At 42.2% G+C, this 19,882-nt stretch overlaps 2 protein-coding genes across 7 annotated transcripts in view; both read left to right on the plus strand.

The window, feature by feature from the left end:
* The first annotated feature begins 719 nt into the window (after window positions 1-719).
* Window positions 720-15,784, plus strand: stradb (STE20 related adaptor beta). Of its 3 annotated transcripts, none has more exons than XM_080758059.1 (13): window positions 720-948; window positions 1,459-1,598; window positions 1,812-1,890; window positions 2,489-2,569; window positions 4,643-4,745; window positions 6,025-6,146; window positions 6,834-6,942; window positions 9,065-9,188; window positions 9,729-9,900; window positions 10,254-10,358; window positions 11,071-11,333; window positions 13,129-13,171; window positions 13,800-15,784. In XM_080758059.1, the coding sequence occupies exons 3-13, from the start codon at window positions 1,879-1,881 to the stop codon at window positions 13,959-13,961; spliced, it is 1,296 nt and encodes a 431-aa protein (XP_080614185.1). In that variant the 5' UTR covers window positions 720-948; window positions 1,459-1,598; window positions 1,812-1,878; the 3' UTR covers window positions 13,962-15,784. The 3 variants fall into 3 exon arrangements, with proteins under 3 accessions (XP_080614185.1, XP_080614184.1, XP_080614183.1); XM_080758058.1 differs by having other exon boundaries at window positions 1,578-1,598; window positions 13,129-13,222; XM_080758057.1 differs by lacking the exon at window positions 1,459-1,598 and having other exon boundaries at window positions 13,129-13,222.
* Window positions 15,785-16,870: 1,086 nt separating this feature from the next.
* Window positions 16,871-19,882, plus strand: part of nbeal1 (neurobeachin-like 1) — a gene marked incomplete at its 3' end in the record, with an annotated part of 90,776 nt that continues 87,764 nt past the window's right edge. For 3 of the 4 annotated variants that reach the window (XM_080758760.1, XM_080758762.1, XM_080758763.1), the window contains exons 1-2: window positions 16,871-16,960; window positions 17,286-17,765. In XM_080758760.1, the coding sequence (XP_080614886.1) occupies window positions 17,715-17,765 (51 nt within the window). In that variant the 5' untranslated portion in view covers window positions 16,871-16,960; window positions 17,286-17,714. Of the gene's footprint in view, window positions 17,018-17,285; window positions 17,766-19,882 lie in introns of all 4 variants that reach the window. The other variant, XM_080758761.1, reaches the window with a different exon arrangement.

A 19,882-nucleotide genomic window follows, 5' to 3' on the forward strand; every position in this document is an offset into this window, starting at 1 on the left:
CGCTATCAACAGGCGCCAGGAGGCGTTATTATGGATCCCACTGCAGTTCTAGGCTAACCTCGCCTCACCAGGCTTTCCATTCCACCTCAGTTCTAGGTCAGTGGTTCACAATCACAACCTGTTTGTTTACGGCCCATTATTTATTCTGCATTTGAGCCACACCATGATGACATTTATCCTCTCAGATCCAAAATAATATGTGGTTGTCATTGCATAAGTTGCACAATTCCATACGGAATCAATCAATGTTAGTGCCATTGATTATTCGACATAACAAGCAAACGATTAAAAAAAATCTTCTACATTCTCTAATTGTGTAGACTTCTTGAAAATAAGAAGACTGTATTGTGCGTTTTTTTTAATCCTTGACGCTTCTTAGATGAACATGATGCAACTTGTTTTTCTTGCTTGAACTACAATCTCCAGAGTTAAAGATCTAATAAGGGACTAAGGGTCCATTTCGTTACCAACTCTCCTCCATCATTTATCTGGGGGACCACCTGGAACCTCCTCAAGGATGCTCAAGAAAAGGACCACTGCTAACCAAACGACCCCAGTGCACCCCACAGTCTGTGATTGGCCAGTAGTCGCTGTGATTGACAGTTCTCGAGCCAATCAGGTGGGCTCTATCCTAGAGCTGCGGTGGGATTCATAATCAGGGAAATCGGTGACCTATTTATCGCGCGCCGTCCAGCCAGCCAGGTCGCTAGTGTCAAAATAAAAGCTCAGTCTGGTATGTTGTTTGTTTTACTCTATGCTTTTTGATTGCTGTCGCGTTCTCAGTCCTCGTTAATTCCACCTATTCGTTGACCACACGCGCGCTTACTTAGCAAATAACTAGTAGGAAGCCTTGTTTAAAATAGCCCACGCTCTTATTTGCAACCGGTTATGTGACACCATGCAGTGAGTGGCGTCAGAGGAACTGTTTTGAGAGGACATTAAAAAAAGGTAGGTTGTGATCAGAATTTTCATGATTTCATTTTATTTAACGTATTAATGAACTCAAGGCAGTGCGTATGATCACTTTATACACGAAACAGTTGCCTCACAGTAGGCTAGGTCTTTTTTTGTTTGACATATGTTGATTTCATGCTTTGTCATCAGACAAGGACGTGAACTATAGCTGCTGTCTGTGGGGTCTGAGTTGGGCGTAACTATAACATAATTATAACCTTGTAATATTATGAATTGCATTGCATTGTTTTGATATTGGGAGAGTCGTCACGAGGTTACAATGTACATGCTCTACTAGTATATAAATTGTTAAACCATATTGTAAAACTATTTATATAAAATATAGGTCTGCATATTTAATGGTCCAATTTAACATTTCGCCTTGTAGGCCTATAGGCTACATTCCCAAAATGAGGTAAAAGTGGTATGCAACTGTATAAGGCAACTTTATGCATTGTTCCCCCCCCCGCCCCACGTTTTTTGTGTTTTGGTGATTTGCTTTAGTTGGAAGTCGTTTCCAATGTCAACAACACCAATCCTCTCCTAGACCCTTTATGCGACATGCATTCATTCAACTATAAGCATTTAATCTATTATGTCTCCGACCGTTGCCGGTGATGAAGTCGCACAGTAGATGCAGCCAGGTACGCTGCCTTTTATTATAGTATATCGAAAGCACACACACACACGCACGCGCACACGCACACACACACACACACACACACACACACATACACACACACACACACACACACACGACACACCACTAGCGATGTCTCGTGTTACAGTTACACTATTCTCTCTCTCGCTCGCTCTCCACCACACGCACGCACTTAAATGCACTCCTCTTTCTGCAGCCAGTGATCGAATAATAGATGCTCATCCTCAGGCGTGTTGTGTTGTTGCTGTCGCAAAGAGGACCCCATGTCTTTCTTGGTAAGAATATTATTGTTATTACTATTGTGAACTTATTAGGCTATTAATGGACAATTGGGCATGCATGCACGGTGCGCAGTCTCTCTCTGTTTGATCATGCTGACGTCGACCGACCGTGACCTCTCGGATGAATGTGTCACGTCGTCTGCATGTAAACACGCGCAGCGTGTGGTGTATTTCTTGTTACTTTAGTTTTACTTTAATGTTTTTCTTGCTGACCTTCCTTGCATGCGATCCTGTTTTGATTGTAGCCTATATTTCCAATTATGCGTCATGCAGTTCACATTATTTTTCTCTGTTGGAAGAATAAGCGTCAGCATTTTCAGCTTTCAGTGTCTGTTACCGTCACTCAGTCCCAATGTCTTCCCTCGCTGCCTCTTCAGATAGGCCTCCTCAATAGGCGGCCACAACAACACCCACCCACCCCCCCATTTCCTCTCCCCATCTGCCTGGCTAAGTCCATGCATCTCCACCCAAGCTTTCCTGGCACTCAGTCATTCCTCCCATGGGGTTGGCTATCAGTTTTCTTCTCCTCTCCACATGTCTCACCTCTCCTCCTCCCCCCTTCCTCCCCCTCCTCTTCCTATACCCTCCCCAGGACTGTTCCTGCATCTCCCACACTCAGGTCCAGGCTGTGGGCATAGACGAACACTATGAGGACCCCAGCCAGCAGTTCCTGGTCAGTAGTCTACAGTACACTACTACAGCAGTGGTTCTCAAACGTCAAGGACTCCCAAATAATTATATGATATTTATTTGGCCACGGACCCCCATCTGAAAATATTTTGTGCCCCAGGGACCCTATAGAAGATTTGTGTTTCTAAAAAACAACAACAATTATGTGACTGGGAAAGCGTTAACTAATTTAGCTGCAACCCTCTGGTATCCCATTAACAAGGACCCCTGAGGGTCCCCTGACCCCCAGTTTGAGAACCGCATGCCAACCACCATCTATAGGGTTCACTTTTCGGAGACAGGGGGACTTCACTGAAGGGCAGGCCATGTCTTTATAGAATCTCTGATAGCGTCTGTTCTTAATGTCATCACTGGCTTCATCATTGATGTTTTAAGTTAACATCTGTTAACATCTGCGTTAAATTGCATCTATCACTTATACATTGCTTATATACTTAGTTTGTTGTATAACAAATTGGCAAATAGCCGCTCAATGAGCATGTATAGATCTAATATGTTTGCTATTTTTGTTGTAAGTTATTGAATTTTCATATAATATAATGGCCAAAATTCCCAAAATATTGACACCAGGTTGAAACATGCATTTAGGGGAAATTGAAGCCTCTTGAATCCCGTGGAGGTATATAAGCAAGCAGCCACCAACAAACTTATAGCTCAGGATACAGACAAAGGGCAGTGGACTAAAGCCCAAACCACACCAAGGGGTCGGGACAAAATGTTTTTTAAGGTTAACCACACCAATGCAACTCCTTGCAACTCAGTGAGTTTCATTGGTGTGGTTTACCTTAAAAGAAACGTTTTGTCCCGACCCGACCCTTTGGTGTGGTTTGGGTTTAAGACTGCATCCGCTGAAATTCCTTTACTTGTTGTGGTAAAGTTCTGGTTGCAATTCTTCTCATATTTGCTAGCAGAGCCACAGCCCAGCGAACTAAGCTGCTTGCTTGTAAGCAGCAGGCTAATTTCCCTAATAAAATGCTACTGTGCCCCCTTTGCGTGGGATAGTCTCTCATTTCCAAGACATTCCTGCATGGCGTCCCACAAATACACTCTACATTGTGACTGGCAGGCATCAGTGTTCAAATGTCATAGTCACCTAATAGTTGGCTTTCTGTTGTAAAGCTCTCAGTTGTCTCTTTTTCTGCCAGATGTGTTTTTAAGCCTGTTAAAATAACATGAGAAATATCCCCTGCAGTTTAGGATTGGTCGTACCACCTACAATTAGCAATTTTAAAACAAAATGTGAGACGCCAGAGGGGTTTAATAACAAAATGATATGCAATATTAGGCCTATGCTCCAATATGTCATCAAGGCATTTAAGAGCAACTTAAGTAATAAGTTGCTAACCCCGTTCCATCCCACTTGTCTCACACAAGCAATACTACTCTTGTCCATCAGAACCAATATGACCACAACTAAACCAATGTCACAGTGCCACCTTGTGGTACCTATTGTCACCCCAACCATTATAGCACTCCTGCCTGGCTCAGAGACAAAAACTAGTGTCCTCTGCACATTGAGGTCCCAGGCAGCAGTTCTGCTTTGCCTCTGTAGAATTCCATGAAGGGGATTGTTCTGTTTTTGAGAGGCAAGCTGCGTGTCATAAGTTTATATAGCAAAATAATTAATAAAGCATGTATGTGTATGAGAAACTCTTTGTGTGAGTACAATCATCGTCAATCGTTTCCATGTTGAAACATTTCCATACATACAAAAAAAAAAATAGCAGATCTACAAGCTTACAACAAGCTTGTAGAATGTAGATCAACTATTATTATTTTTTGTCAGTGTCAGTGATTTATTTTGTCATATTTGCCCTCTGTAATTTGTGATTACGAAGCCTAAAAGGCGAACAGATACAAAGTGTAACGTTCCAATGATCACTGCAAAAAACACAATTCAATTGTTAAATCGACAGTTTATCGTCAACTTAAATTTGTAAGCGTGACAGCCCTATACATCAGCAGTACATCTGCTTGTGAAACTGGTAGTATTTTTGGCAGCTGCTTGGGCAGATTACAACGTGGAATTTGAATCATTTATATGTATGTTTTGCAGAGCTCGGGAGCCTCTGTATACACATTGGCAGGGACACCAGGTGGTGATGACATCACAGGGCTGACCGCTGACCCGGCCCACTATCAACTGCTGGCAGAACTGGGTGAGAGCGCCACTAATGTCACCTCATGTGAGATGAATACAGTCAGCAGTGTCATAGTAGTAGTGAGAGGAATACACAACAGCAGATTTGTGCAGATCAATGATTACTTTTAAAGGTATATTATAAATGTATATCAAACTATAACATACTGTGTACAGTATACTGGTATATTCCACAGCACTTTTAAAAATAAAAAATTATAAATGGTGCATCTGTATAGCACCTTATATGCAAAGCACTTCACAATGTGCATTACACACACACACACACACACACACACACACACACACACACACACACACACACACACACACACACACACACACACACACAGTGTAGTTCAGTGGTTGGGTAGGGTTGGGTTTGGGCAGAATCTGAGAACTATCACAGAGTAAAAGTAATTTTTTGGCATCCATTTTAGGCCTGGCTAAAACGTCGAGTCGGGTCCGGGAAAAAATGGAGAACTCTACTGTGGAGCTTCACAAACCATAACCGCTATGGGATGCCTGCTGTTTTTTTTTAATATATTTTTTATCCCACGATTTTGTAACCCATTTTTCACCCCTGTGTCAATCATCTACTGTGATCCTGGGCTCTACACACCCTCCGCCAACCTGGGGAGAGCAACGGACTTAACTCATGCTTCCTTCATGCTTGAGTGTCCAAGTTGCTCCTTTACACCTGACAGGGGGGAGTTTCCCTGGTTGGACGTAGCGCGTGAAAGGAACACGTTATTCCAACCAGTTCCTTTCCCCTCCATCAGGCGCCCCGGCTGGCCAGGGGGAGGCAGTTTAGAGACCAGGATTACTGCATGTTTTTGTGAGGGTACCTACCCTAGGGGACACGGGGAGAACATGCAAACTCCACACAGAAAGGCCCTTTCGCCAACCCCGCCTTCGGGTATGGGCACTGGTGACGCGGAGGAGGAAACACGCCGCCAGCACCCACAGTGCCCCGAGCGGGAATGGAACCCAGGACCTTCTAGCTGTGAGGCGACAGCACTACCAACTGTGCCACCATGCCTGCTGTTTTATAATGGGAACCATTTTGCTTTTTGCTTGCATGGTCCTTTTGCAGTCCTGCTCTGTTTTACCTTTACAAAGTCACACACAGTACAATCACAAGATTCTCTATACAATATTCTACTGTAGTGTACTGTGCGGTGCCAAATCAGTCACAACTCCAAGAGTAAGTGCAGGCACTTACTCTTGACTTGACCATGTCTCTCGGCCATTCAGTTCTGAACATGTTATTCTTTTTTCTCTGTGTGGGTCTCCAGGTAAAGGCTTCAATAACCTTAGCCAGGTGAGCATGGCACGCCATTCTCCCACTGGACAGTTGGTGGCAGTCAAGCAAACCAACCTGGACGAATGCACAGAGGAGGAATTGCTACAGCTCATGGTGAGAGCCAATTTTCGGGCCGATTTTCAGAAGAGATTTTCATTTGGTATAGAACAAAAGGGTGATTTAACAAATTAGTTTAAAGTACTACATGCATAAGAAACAGGAACCTAACTCAGTTCCCTACCTAGGTAAATACAGTCTAGAAATTAAGATTCAGCACATTCCAGGGATATTTCCAGTTCACATGGCTATAGCTTCATGTTGCTGGATATGCATACATAGTTTCACATTTAATATACCGAAAAGGACAATGTTGAAAATAGTCCAAGTCTTGTCTCAGTTTTAGCCATGCAAGTGATACACAAATCCAGTGTTGTAAAGTATTTTATTTAATATATTTATTTGAAAACTTGAGTTACTAGTTACTTTGTAGATTTGGGTTATTATTACCAAAAACCTCAGCCCTATATACATTTTGTCCATTAAAAAATAGCCGATCTACAAGATCTGCTATTTTCAAAAGGTTTTTAGACATTTTTCACATTTGGAAAACGACATTCTGCATGAGTACTGTTACTTCTGGTACTCATTTTGATGGAGATACTTTTACTCAAGTACATTTTGAATAGGGGATTTCTACTTGTAACGAGTACATCTACATTGCGGTGTTGATGCCTTTACTTGCAAAAATCGGTAGATGAAATGTCACATGCATGTTTGTTGTGCTGTTTCCATCGTCCCCAGCATGAGGCGCTGCTCTGCAGGCTGTTTCGCCATCCGTACCTGCTGACTTCTCGCCTGGTGTTCAGCTCCTGCTGCCAGCTGTGGGTGCTGACCCCACTCATGGCCTACGGTGAGCTACTGTCTCCAACGCTCTCCTCGATCATAAGTCATAACACGCTTGAGCTCTAGCTTGATAGCATTTTGATTCCATAATAATACACAATATATCTAATTTAACAATTGTGGAGTTGGTCACGTGGCCAAGCGGTTGACAGAAACTGGTCGACATGTTCTGTTGCCCCAACAGCGGCAGAAACAAGCCCTTTTAACCAGGCTACTTGCACACACTACAACTCGCTTACAATTCGCAAACCTGGCAACACTTCTCCGTGTTCTCATAGGCCCTCCAGGCCCGCCCCCACAGCTACTTTTCAGTCTCACAATCGGCCATCTTGCTTTTTACTTCGATGCGCGAGTGGACATTTAATGCAAATACATTAATTATAGCTCCAGCAAGCAAACACAAACACCTCAACTCCATCTCATTGTGAATAATAATTCCGAGGGGAAAAATAATTTTTGGAACGCCACTTTCACCCAGTATGAAGCTAAATGTGGAAGCCGTGTGTGTCACACCAACACTGGTGACCCAGAGAATCCTGTGCCGATTCTCAGGCATCTGGCCTGAGGCACTGCCTGCGAGTTGGCTCTGCGTGCGCTTTTTCCAACTCTCACTGATTTATCCAGCTCACACGTCAATCACAGTCAGCAGCTCTCAGCCTGCACACACACGCACGTCTGTCTTGCGCACACGCGCACACACACACACATACACACACACACACACACACACACACAGAGACACACAGGAATAGGCATGCAGGCTAAGGCGAGTGGCAATTTAATGCAAATAAATTATTTATAGGTCCAGCAAGCAAATCATGATGGTCTGTAGGTCACAATCACATTTGCGTTTTCATGACAGCAGCAGCTGCTGCACCCTGTGATAGATACTGTGCTAAAGATGCTAAAGCAACACAAAACAACATCCACACGCAAAACAAACCAGGGACCAGGGTTGCCACATATCGTGGATGTGAGAGTGAAACAAGCAACCAGGTCTATAAAAATGTTAATAGGCCAGTTCAAAGTAGGTAAATCAGAAATGGTCCGGAAATTAGTCTTAAAATAATCAATTATAGTGTTGACTGTCACACTTTGTTGTCTAATGTTGTTTCAGAGCAGTGGAACTCAAACATTTCCATGTCAAGGACTACCAATACATAAACAAGTCCAAAGTAGCTTATAATGATCAGACTTGGCAACACTGTCTCTAGGTTGAACGTTCGACTTTACAAGCTCACACATATGAAATATGTTTTTTTGAATCTTCAAACTGAGACATATTTGATGATAATACTGTTAGCACAGTCATCATACTCCAAGAGCATACAAATGGAACCAAATGGACCCTGATTTTCCCAGAGAGCAAATGGTATCAAATGGGGGTCTGTGGCCTAATGCATTTCAAACTGGGGCTTCTTGGTATTATATTCTCTGCATATCTTATCAACTTGGGGTGAATATTTCACCACAATACTTTACTGAATATTTCACAAGAATATAACACAAGAGTCAAATGTACGGTCAAATGTAATCACAATATAGGCTACAGATGTAAATATTTATGACACAGTAAAATGTCGAAAATTAGTGCTATCCCCCCCCCCCCACACACACACACACACACACGACAGGCAAGGCTGTTGTTTGCATCGTTAGCAGGCAGCAGCTACCTTGCCACTGCTCTCTGTGACTGTAGTTGTTTCACCATGTTTGCGTATTTATGAGAAATAAAAAACACTTTCTGTTATTATAATAATTTATAACCCATCCGTTACTACATGTGCAGGGCACACTACTGAGTTTAAAAACACAGCTGAAACATGAAGTGGAGTCTGTCAACTCGCAATTTCCTTCTTCCCATATTGTGCTGCAATGTAACTAGGATTCGCCGGCCGAAGGCCGGCGAAATTCTAGTGATATATATTTGTAATATTTATATGTATCTAATGTCTGATTTATGCTTGGTTGCATGTCATGTTACGCACCGACATGTTGCGCTACACTGGCACGAAACAAAGTATAGATCACCATTAAATGCACCGAAGTTGTGTTAATGTGTTTCATGTTTGACATCCATCTCATCTGCAGACTCTTTGCTGAGGACTTTATTTTCCTCTCGTCCACAGGTTCGGCAGACTCTTTACTAAGGACTTACTTCCCAGATGGAATGAGTGAGTCGCTGATAGCCTACCTGCTGTATGGTGTGCTGAAGGCTCTGGAATACCTGCACCAGATGGGCTACGTCCACAGGTCAGTGGAGCGTGGTGGGCGAGTTCGGAACATGCAGCGATAAATTGACCATATGCAGAGCGTGGCCAGCTTGCCATTAAGTTAGTTTATGGCAGGGTGGTAACTAGCTGCAATTTCCCATTGACAGCCCATACATCCAAACAGAAAAGTCCTATCTCATTGTATACGTCAAACTCACCAAATATTGCAGCTGTACGAAAAGCTTGAATTATCCTCTTTCTATCTGCAATTGTTTGTTTCTTTAAAAAAATCACTGTAGACATGTTATGAGCTACTTTCTGTCCTTGCAGGTGATTATTTATCCAAGTGTTGGAGTTTGGAAGTGCTCGTTGGATATCACCCAATGGCCCTGCGTACCACCTGTTTTGAATTTCACATTATGCAGGAGGCGGCAGGATGTTGCTTTGCTGAAAGCGAGCACTTCCAAACTCTGATGGCAAGATGGTCTGCAAAAGGTCAACGAAGATTGATTTGAAATGAACGAGTTGTTTTCTGTTCCGTCCCTGCTCTGAATGTCTTGTTTATTTATTTTTGTAAAAGGGGGGTGAAGGCCAGTCACGTCCTGCTGTCGGGGGAGGGTCGTGTCTACCTCTCCGGGCTCCACAGTGTTTACAGTATGGTGCGGGAGGGGAAGAGGGTGAGGGCCGTCTTCGACATGCCACATCACAGTCCCGCCCTGCTGCCGTGGCTCAGCCCGGAACTGCTGCGACAGGTCAGACCAGTATAGTCTTCTACTCAGTCGGTGGATGGAAAAAGTGCTCACATTTTGTAGTAAAAAAAATACTTGAATAAAATGCGTCGCATTGCGACACATTGTGAGCTTGTATAAGTAACAGTTTAGTTACCTAAAATCTCATTTAAAGAAAGGAAGTTGCTTAAAGTGGCTGCTAGAAGGTTATGTATATGGTTTAAAGTCGAAGAGTTTCAGACTTCTAGTTTGTATTCTTGTGAACCTTTTTCTTTGTTGTTTTCTGTCCTGGTATTAAAGACTGAAAATGTCCTTCCTTCCACCCTACTCCTTGCCTCTTTCTCTCTCCTGCCTGTGTTGTCTTTCCCACCATGTAGGACCTTCATGGTTATGGGGTGAAGTCAGACATTTACAGTCTAGGTATTGTAGCGTGTGAGCTGGTCAGTGGCAGAGTGCCATTCCAGGACATGCCTCCAACACAGGTAATGACAGTACACCAGGGGTGGGAAACTTTGACGACGGAGAGGGCCACTATATTTCCACACGTTGCATATTGCTGTCGTAGCAAAAATAGATCTAGATCGGCTATTTTTGCTATACCTGAATTGAAATCCTGAATAATTTCTTCCCATTTTTTTTAATTGGAATCCTTAATAATATCCTTTTTATTTTATTTTAAATGAATTTTGTTATAGTCATGTTAACTAAATCAAAACACATTGGACATACGGACGCGGGTCATGTTTGCATGTTTGGAATTGTAACAGCTGAAATCAATAACATATCATTATTCTGATATTAACCTGAGGGCCACATTAAGTGAAGGTGGGGGCCGCGTGTGGACGCCGGGCCACAAGTTGCCCATGTATGCAGTACACGTTCACATTCCACCTTTTATGTGAAAGCAGTGTACGACTGATCAGCTGTGTTCCTGATTATGATAATGTCAATAATACTAAGGCCTCACTCACACCTTCGCAACAGACTGATGTATGCTTGTTGTATACAAAGGGTGTGATACATCTTGCCCCAATGCCTAAGGCCTAAGTACATTTTAATTACGATATTACTTTTGCTCAAATACATTTTGGACTCCGGACATTTACTTGTAACGGAGTAGTTCTACATTGCAGACAGTTTTTATACTTTTACCACCCCTGCTAATGATACTAATCCATTTGTGTTTCTTTCCAGATGCTGCTACAGAAGCTGCGCGGCTCCCACTGCTGCCTGCTGGACGTGGCGCCGTTCCCCCTGGGCGAGCTCGGCGGCCTGAAGGTGTCCCGGTCCGGGGTGGACTCGGGCATCGGGGAGAGCGTGGCGTGCACGGGCAGCATGACGCACAGTGCCACCGCTCCCATCGTCACGGAGCGACCTCAGAGCCCCGGGCCCAAGAACCACTCTGCCACCCTGCACAACCTGGTCGAGCTGTGTCTGCAGCAGCAGGCCGAACGCAGGTCAGTCAGTCACTGGTCATAATAATCAAATACAGTGGTGAAAAGTAACTTAACACTAATTATAATTATGCCCCCAAATTCCCTAGCTAAATAAGTATTGTACTTGAGTACAATTTTTTGTTAATAGTACTTGAATATTTCCAATTTCCAGTACTTACTTCTAATCCACTACATCTCAGAGGCAAATATTGTACTTTTACTCCAGTACAGTTAAAAATGTACATAGTAACTAAAGTTTTAGTTACTAGTTACTTTGTAGTTTTTGATTATTATTACAAAACATACATTAACCACTTTAGCCCAATATACATTTTGTCCATTTGAAAATAGCCGATCTACATGCTCACGATGCGTCACATTGCAACACATTGTATGGAGTATTTCCACATTGTATTGATACTTTTAATTAAGTAACAAATGTGAATACTTTTTCCACCACTGATCAAATATAAAAAAGAAAATATATATGTCGGTCCATCTGTCCATGGCTCTCTCTGTATCTTACTGTCTGGATAGTTCAAGTGTTCAAGGTTGTACTATATTGTTACATCTTGTGTGCAGGTACATAAGAGTAAGACTTATTTTTGTATGGCTTCCTTCAGACAATGCAGCAGCATAGATAACATGAAACAGATAACAAAGGGATAGAATAAGGAGTGCAAAAGAGCAAACAAAGAGTAAAAAAGCGTTTTCCTTTGCCCTTTTTCGCTCTGGTTCTGGATTGCCATAGAAGTTGCTGTGCACCTTTATGCTCTCTGGAGTATGATTCTCTGTCCTTAGCAGGCAGACTGGTAATGACCATACTTTCATATTTTTCATGTACAACAGAACATTGGAATTCCAATAGCCTCAGTTCAGGTGGCTCACACATCCAAACATTGCAGGTGCTTGACAACAATAACCTGACTCTGCCAGATGGGGGCGGTATTGATTCACAAGTTCACAATACAGCTTGTGTATTTTTTGGCCTGCAGGGTACACCTTTGTGATGTTACTGATCACATGACCCCAAGTTCTAGACCTCCAGTTCTAGGCTAAACAGAAGGGGGGGGGGAGTTAAAAAAAAATATATGTCCACACAACAATTCTAAGGTATATTAATGACCTGTTCAATGTTGAAAATGAGTGGTATTCCCCTGTAGGGCAGTGCTCAGATCAATGGTGTTGATGTGAGCACGTTAACATGTCCCAGACACCTGGGACATGTTAACTGGACAAGTAACCATGGTCAACAATTTAGTCATCACGTCAAGTCAGCAAATACAATATGAACAATATGTTCTAGAACAGATCAAAATGCTGTAATTGCTCTCATCAAGTGTCTACAATAAGGACAATAGAAATCGAATAGATAATAGAATAGAAATTCCAATAGCTTACCATGTACCAATTGTACCATCATGAGAAGCAAGTAGAGATGAGCTTCCATCAAGAAATAATGCAAATACAGTCAGTGGTGGAAAGTAGTTAAGTACATTTACTCAAGTACTGTACAATTGTGAGGCATTTGTACTTTACTTGAGCATTTCCAATTTCACTTTTTACTCCACTCCATCTGGGATCCAAATATTGTACTATTGTACTGAATGCAGTTATGCACAAGAAAGAAAAATGTAAGGGAAATCATATCCTCTCTATTTCACATAATTATATAATGGTATGTATTTGATTTATTTGTTATGTAATGCTTAATTTATACACAGAAAATCACAGATCTCATAAAGCTTGTAGGCCGGATATTTACAGCACGCGCCTCTAGCACACAACTAAAGCTTAATGTTTCTTTGCTCCACAGGCCCTCTGCATCAGTACTGTTGACCCACGCCTTTTTCAAACAGGTGCGTCCCCTGAAAGAGTGGTGTAATTCATACAACAGCTCATGTCCTACAGTACGTTCATTGTAAACACTTTTTGTATGCAGTGCTTTTGTTGTGTAAATAAGCTTGCTTCCCTCAAGCAAGATGCTAGAACTCATTTAGTTTGGGTCACTTTTTTAATTTATGTACAACTTTGACAATGTCTTGCCGTGACTACGTTTAGCTGTGTGTGTGTGTGTGTGTGTGTGTGTGTCCGACTGTCCATATCTCCGTGAAACTGCACACACACTGTTGGTCTGATCTAGCGCCACCAGGAGGCCGATATTTGCTGGCCCAAAATAACTGTGGTCCAAGGAGCACTTTTTCTAGTGTTTCTGTGATCATTCTGTGATCACAGCCTCAGCCGATGGCCTCAACACCGAGTGGTGCGCTATGAACTTGTAGGTCTGCTATTTTTGAAAAATCATTAAAATGTGCCTCAAAACTTTCAGAAAATTGTCATGATTTAGAAAACTTATTTTTTTATTTTCGACATCAGGCCTAAATGTGCTAAGTGTGCTGATGTAAAAGAAAATGTCAGCAAAGTTATAAGAAGTGCAAACACAACCATGCTACACCATGTTTTTTGACCAGTACCATTCTATGACAGGTGAAGAGGCACACCAGAGACTCCTTCCTCAGCCTCGTGTACCCAGCGGTGCCCCTGAGCAGCCCCGAAGACTCCCCGGTGTCCTGCCCGCCAACCCCGTCCCGCCTCGCACCGACGCCCCCTGCCGTCGACCTCGCAGAGGGGGTGTGGGACTTCTCCTAGCACCGTTCACAAAGAACCCCCTCCAACAACCTGACTATACCGAGCCAAAACACAAGACAATCAAAGCAACAAGGCCAAATTCTACTGTGCTTTGTTTTTTTTTAGCCTATACTCTCTGAGCCTTTTTATTTTGTAGTTTTGTAGTACCGGTATATTTTTTTTATATGAACAAATGTGGTTCATGGGCGGGGCCTGTGAGAGTGCCGGATCAAAGAAGCAGCTCTGCGATGACCAATCAGGAGGGTCAAGTCGGTGCCAATCAATGACAATAATAACGATCCCAGCAAGCCCCGCCCCCTGTGAGAAAGGAGGAAGTGACCAGTCACTGGACTAATGCCTGATTTATACTTGGTTGCGCACCAGTGTTGTACACTAAAAAATAGCAGATCTACAATGCTCAAAACGCATGGCAGCAGCCGCAGCACAACGTGTTGTGAGATTGGTGATCGGCTATTTTTGGTATACACAATACCTGCATGCAACTATACACTGTATGTCTCAGGCTTAATACTTCCTCTGTGGTAAAAGACTTGTGTTTTAATCCATGTCTTCTCTTGGAATTAGACTGTGAAATACGGTGGGAGGGAAGTTAGCAATCATTGTGCATCAATATGGAAATCATATACTGTCATACATTTATAATATAAGCATTAGAATACATTTCATATTATGTGTTTGTGTTAAAATACAGACAAAATGTGTTGGTACTTCATTATGGCCAAACCAATATACTGTGTAAAGAATATATTTACACATGTGCTACTAATTATGTTGTCACTAGTATTAACATACGGTACGGATTATGTATACGGATCTCTCTCTCTCTCACACACGTGCACACACGCACGCACACACACGCACACACACACACACACACACACACACACACACACAATATAGTGTGTAATACATTTTGGAATGCATTAGAGAACATGCAAACATTATGGTATTTCTCATATTTGTCTGTTTATGGGGAAATGGAGCACAGTGCAAATCACTATTGTAAAAGGATATAATAAGTAATGAATCATTATCAGATGGAATAGGAATCAAGGTAGCATATTGTCCCTGCCCTGAAGATTAATTATACTATTAGCTAATATATATTTTGTCATCTGATAAAGTCCTTCGATTAAATATAAATTAGCCTTAAAGCTGCAATATGTAGGCCTACATTTCAACTATTTTCAAAAATGTTGCCTCTTACAGTATTATAATTTGACAATTTGGGCAATGTTTGACCAGTTTTTAGTTTGTTGATTACTTTTGATGCAGTATAAATTGTCCTTTTTGTTTTGGTCTTAAATTGACACTTCACTGCCCATCTTTTCAAATGGGGGTCTGCATTAAGGGGGGCTAATTAAGTGTCAATTTGGGCGTCCTTGACATGACAAGGTTTGGGAACCACTGGTCTAAATAATTCAATGGAAGAGTTGTGAAACCACCTCCAGCCACTGCAGATCTGCTATAGTTGTATTGTATTACCATACAGATAAAAAAAGAAAGAAAGAAATAACATTGCATTCGTTAAAATACGTTCTGGATTGCAGCGTTAATTGAACTCCGATATGAATAATCTTTCTACTGTGTTTTGTGACCAACACTACACTCCCGACACACTGCCTCTCTTGTTTGCTTTTTTGTTTTTGATGGAACCTGAATACTGACTGTGGTGATGCTGAGATATCTGTAAATGTGATGAAGTGTACTGTGTATACCTGTGACTGTGAATGCCAGTACATATCAGACAAACATGGTAGCTATGTGAGCCTTATAGTTGCTAGAAATGAAACAAATATACATTATTCAATTTGTATAATGAATATTGCTGTCTCTCTCTCTCTGTGTGTGTGTGTGTGTGTGTGTGTGTGTGTGTGTACAATTACTGAAAACAGTTGTAAGTTGATTCAAGTAGGCCCATATACATTTTATAATCAGTCTGTATTAATATATTTTATATTTCAAGCAACTTTTAAACAAAAGAATGCTTCTGCACTGTTGAAAGCAGGGTTTTTTATTATCCACGGTTTGTGTTTTGTGATGCTAAAGCCAAGCAATCTAAAAAATGATAGGGCTATAATGTACTTTTGCTGTAGGGGGCGCGGTAGCCTACAACTAAGGACGTAAGCAGCATGCCCTTGCCTTGCGGGACGCCCTTAGCAACCAAGCGCCGCCCTCCTTAGCCCTCCACATCGACAACGTAAAGCAGATCAGTTGTAGTAAAGATCTACAGGGGAAAATAAAAATTAAGGCTCTAACTACCTTGATGGTTATTTCCATTTTTTAATACAATAAACAATGCAAAAATGTAGGAATAATTACATAAGTCTGCTAGTTTGATAGGTAACATAATAATACATTATTGTCAGTGGACAAATAAATAACCCCTCTTAAATGTTGACCTTTTTTATTTTAACAGTATTTCAACAAATGATTGTATTAAACCCGCCGAACTGGAATTATTATACTGCTACTTTAAAATCACAAATGGAAATATAAACCATAAATATTGAGGCTGAAAGTTGGGGTTGGAGCTTCTCATTTTAAAAGCCAAAGCATACCATATTAATTGCATTGTATTCCTTTACATAATAGATAGCAAGATGTCTCGAAACAATAGAAACAGAGAACCAGTTGATTTATTCTTGTCCGGTCACTGCTCTGACTTTTAACACATTTCGTCACAGAAAATAGCAGATCTACAAGCTCACGACGCGTCGCATTCGCGACGCGTCGTGAGCTTGTAGATCTGCTATTTTCGACAACGCTGTAATCGGGCTGTAATGTTGTTGGAGGCAGGGTGGCTGAAATCTCGCGCGGGTTCACGCATAATATGCGTGAACCCAATTATGTACCAATTGCAGCCATTGTGGCTATCGCGAGAGTATAGGGTAGGTGAAGCCCAGTGCCACAGTGTTTCTTTCTGTCACATGAACACACAGGAGGAGGCGAGAGGGGAAGGCAGCAGGAATTTGACAGTTTTCTGACAGTTCCTTCAGGTAAGAACACCATTACAGTATCCACAGCACTGTCTGGCGTCAACGACACGACAACTGGTACGCGTGTAAACCTGTAAACGTTAATATATTACACCAGAAATCATGACAGACAGACAGTCAGTGAGTGTACGTGTGCCTTTCTGTGTCGCCTCCTCTCTCTATGCGTCTTGAGGCTGCAGAAATTTAAGGAAGGTGCTTTGTCGTTGGGGGGGGCAACACTACAGGCTACAGCTTGTGTTTTAACTTGTTTGTTTAACTGCAGCAATGAAAAAAGCAAGTTTGCTTTAATATTTGTCTTTTGTAACGTGTTGTCATTTTTCCATAGTAAACAAACAGACGAGGACTGACACAGTGAAGTCAAGAGCTGTCCCGAACCGGGGAGTCCTATCCGTCCTCCTCCTCCTCTCGAGTCCCGCTGCCGTGGAAAAAGTACTTGTGTCGTCCGAGCTGTGGTGCAGAGATCAGCTGGGGGGCCCCCTGCCCTGCTTTGCCCCCCGAGGTCCCCTATAGGATTCTAGGAATGACCCTGTCAATATCATGATGGAATAATATTGGAAGATTCTTTTGTGGAAGAGGAAGGGAGAAAGGAGTTCGGTTGGTTGACAATGTGGATTGCAAAGAAGTAGACCAGGGGTGCAGATGTATAACCCGTCAGTCATAATGGTTGATGAAGAATCCGGATGACAACTGCATGACACCTGTGTGTGTACTACAGCCTGTGTGCGTGTAGGTTCACGCATCGAGCACCACCACCATGGCATCCAATGAGAGATTGTATGAGGTCTGGATGCTCTACTGCAACAAGGTAAACAAAACACACATCTCAGTATAGTGATCATGTGTAATGGCCGATTTGTTTACATTGCCGTGGAAATGTCTTTTAAGTTCTAATGGATAGCGTTTTATGGCGCACAACAGGACAATCCTGGATGTCAAGTGTCAACTACAGGTCCATTTGGTTACATTTGTAGATGTTGTACACCTGACAGTCTCACTGCTTTCCTGGCGTTGATGTTATGAATCTTATGATCTTATGTCATGACAGCTCAGTGGAAATGTTTCCAACAGGTTCCCAGAGTATTTGTAGAGGAGGAATGGAGTTTGGTTTGGATTTAAACGACAGGGCAGTGGAAAGAATCTGCATGCATGCAGCATAAGTAGCACATATATGATGTCAATCTGTGAAAACGATTTATGCTCGCTCTGCCCCTCTCTGTTATTGTTTTAGGCCAGCTGCCACAATGGTGTCTTGTGGGGATGAAGTGCAGTGCACACTGCTGACTGCACACATGTTTCTTTTCCTTCTTGGTTTCTTTTGGAAGGGCACAAGCAAAACAAATTGACACATTTGGCTGAACCTTTAAATGCAGATATCTCTGTGGTGCCAACATACTTGTTGAAGGAAAAATGTTTATGATGGATTTATCGAGTGTGCTATTGTAGTATCTTATATTATGGACATGTGGGCAGGAGGGGAGTTAATGGCAATGTCCCAAGCACCGGGTTAAGGACCTGTGTTACCCTGTCTTTCCAGTTTCTCTCCTTTGTACTGCCCTATGAAGCAGATTGTTTGGTTTCTATACCTTTTTAAAAACAACGAATCATCATGAATGAACACAACTTTAACTCACATGGACAACAACAGGCGACAATACATTTGCATTTAGATTTCAGATTATTATTGAAGGGATATCCCCATAAAATGCAGCATCTAATTTTCAAGGGGGACGCATACAACTGGAACAAGATACATAGAAACATACAGTACACAGATGCAGATACACAGATAGCTTGCTCACCCTCTTCCACCCACCCCACCCCAACCATCATCAGCTGTTAAACAACAGAGGAAAGAAGGGCACAGTGCAAATACATCAGTGTAAATGTCACTGCTGGTACAGTACATGTCAGTTTAGAGAAGCATAAACAAGGTGAGTCAAGATGTGAATTTAGGGAAGTCCTAAACCTAAAGCGACTGAATGATTAAATAGATCCAAGAAAGAGATAGAGGAAGATTATTCATTTCACGTTTTAGAAATGTTAGAATGTATGAATGGGCGATATATATATATATACACACATTACACTATCGACGGGTCTGTATTTTATGGGAAGAACTTGGCACCGTCTACAGCTTGGTGAGTGAGTGATACCCTGGGAGGAGGAGACAGCTTGCCTTGAGTCAGCTCCTGGGCCCATTTAATTCACTCGGCGATAAAACATACACACAATCCTAGACGGCCAATCAAAGCGGCCTGCCTGAGCTGCTCCTCTCACGTGAGCCTTACTGCAGTAACATACTTACTTACCCACTGTAATCCCTCCTCACGGACGGTAACACACGCGTGCGCGTCGCGACTTGTGCATATGCCCGAGCCCCTTGTGAGTGTTTGCCCCATGAAAACAAAGCTGCTGTGCCATAAGGTATACAGATATTCATTCAAGTTTTGTGTATTCTCGATATTACACTGAGTAATTAAACTCATTTTCAGTGTCGTTGAGTAGGCTAATATAATATCATAATATAGAAAAACATCACAATACATCAGAAGATCAGGAAAATAAAATGTATAAGAATGAATGAATTATACTTCCTCAGAAAGCCTACGTTTACTGACACAGAGGGTCTCTCTCTCTCTCTCACACACACACACACACACACACACACACACACACACACACACACACACACACACACACACACACACACACACACACACAGTGATGATGCAAAATTTCACATACAATGATGCAACCATGTGCTGTAGTAGTTGTTTGTTTTCCCAGAGCATTGTTGTTGTGCTACAGTATAGGTAGTCTATGATTGTAAGTGTGTAAACACACCACTTATACGCACTTCTCTCTCACAGGCTTGGGAGAAAAAGCGATGAGCATACATACACCCTGCCTTTGTTCTGGGAG

The sequence above is a fragment of the Protomyctophum bolini genome (genome assembly GCF_963924005.1).
Source record: "Protomyctophum bolini genome assembly, chromosome: 24".
NCBI classification, from domain to species: domain Eukaryota; kingdom Metazoa; phylum Chordata; class Actinopteri; order Myctophiformes; family Myctophidae; genus Protomyctophum; species Protomyctophum bolini.

Excerpts from the sequence above, each read along its gene's own strand:
- stradb (XM_080758058.1), top strand. Across the intron at positions 2,570-4,642 it reads ACCCCAGCCAGCAGTTCCTG|AGCTCGGGAGCCTCTGTATA; the intron begins GTCAGTAGTCTA and ends TATGTTTTGCAG. Across the intron at positions 9,901-10,253 it reads GCCCGGAACTGCTGCGACAG|GACCTTCATGGTTATGGGGT; the intron begins GTCAGACCAGTA and ends CCCACCATGTAG.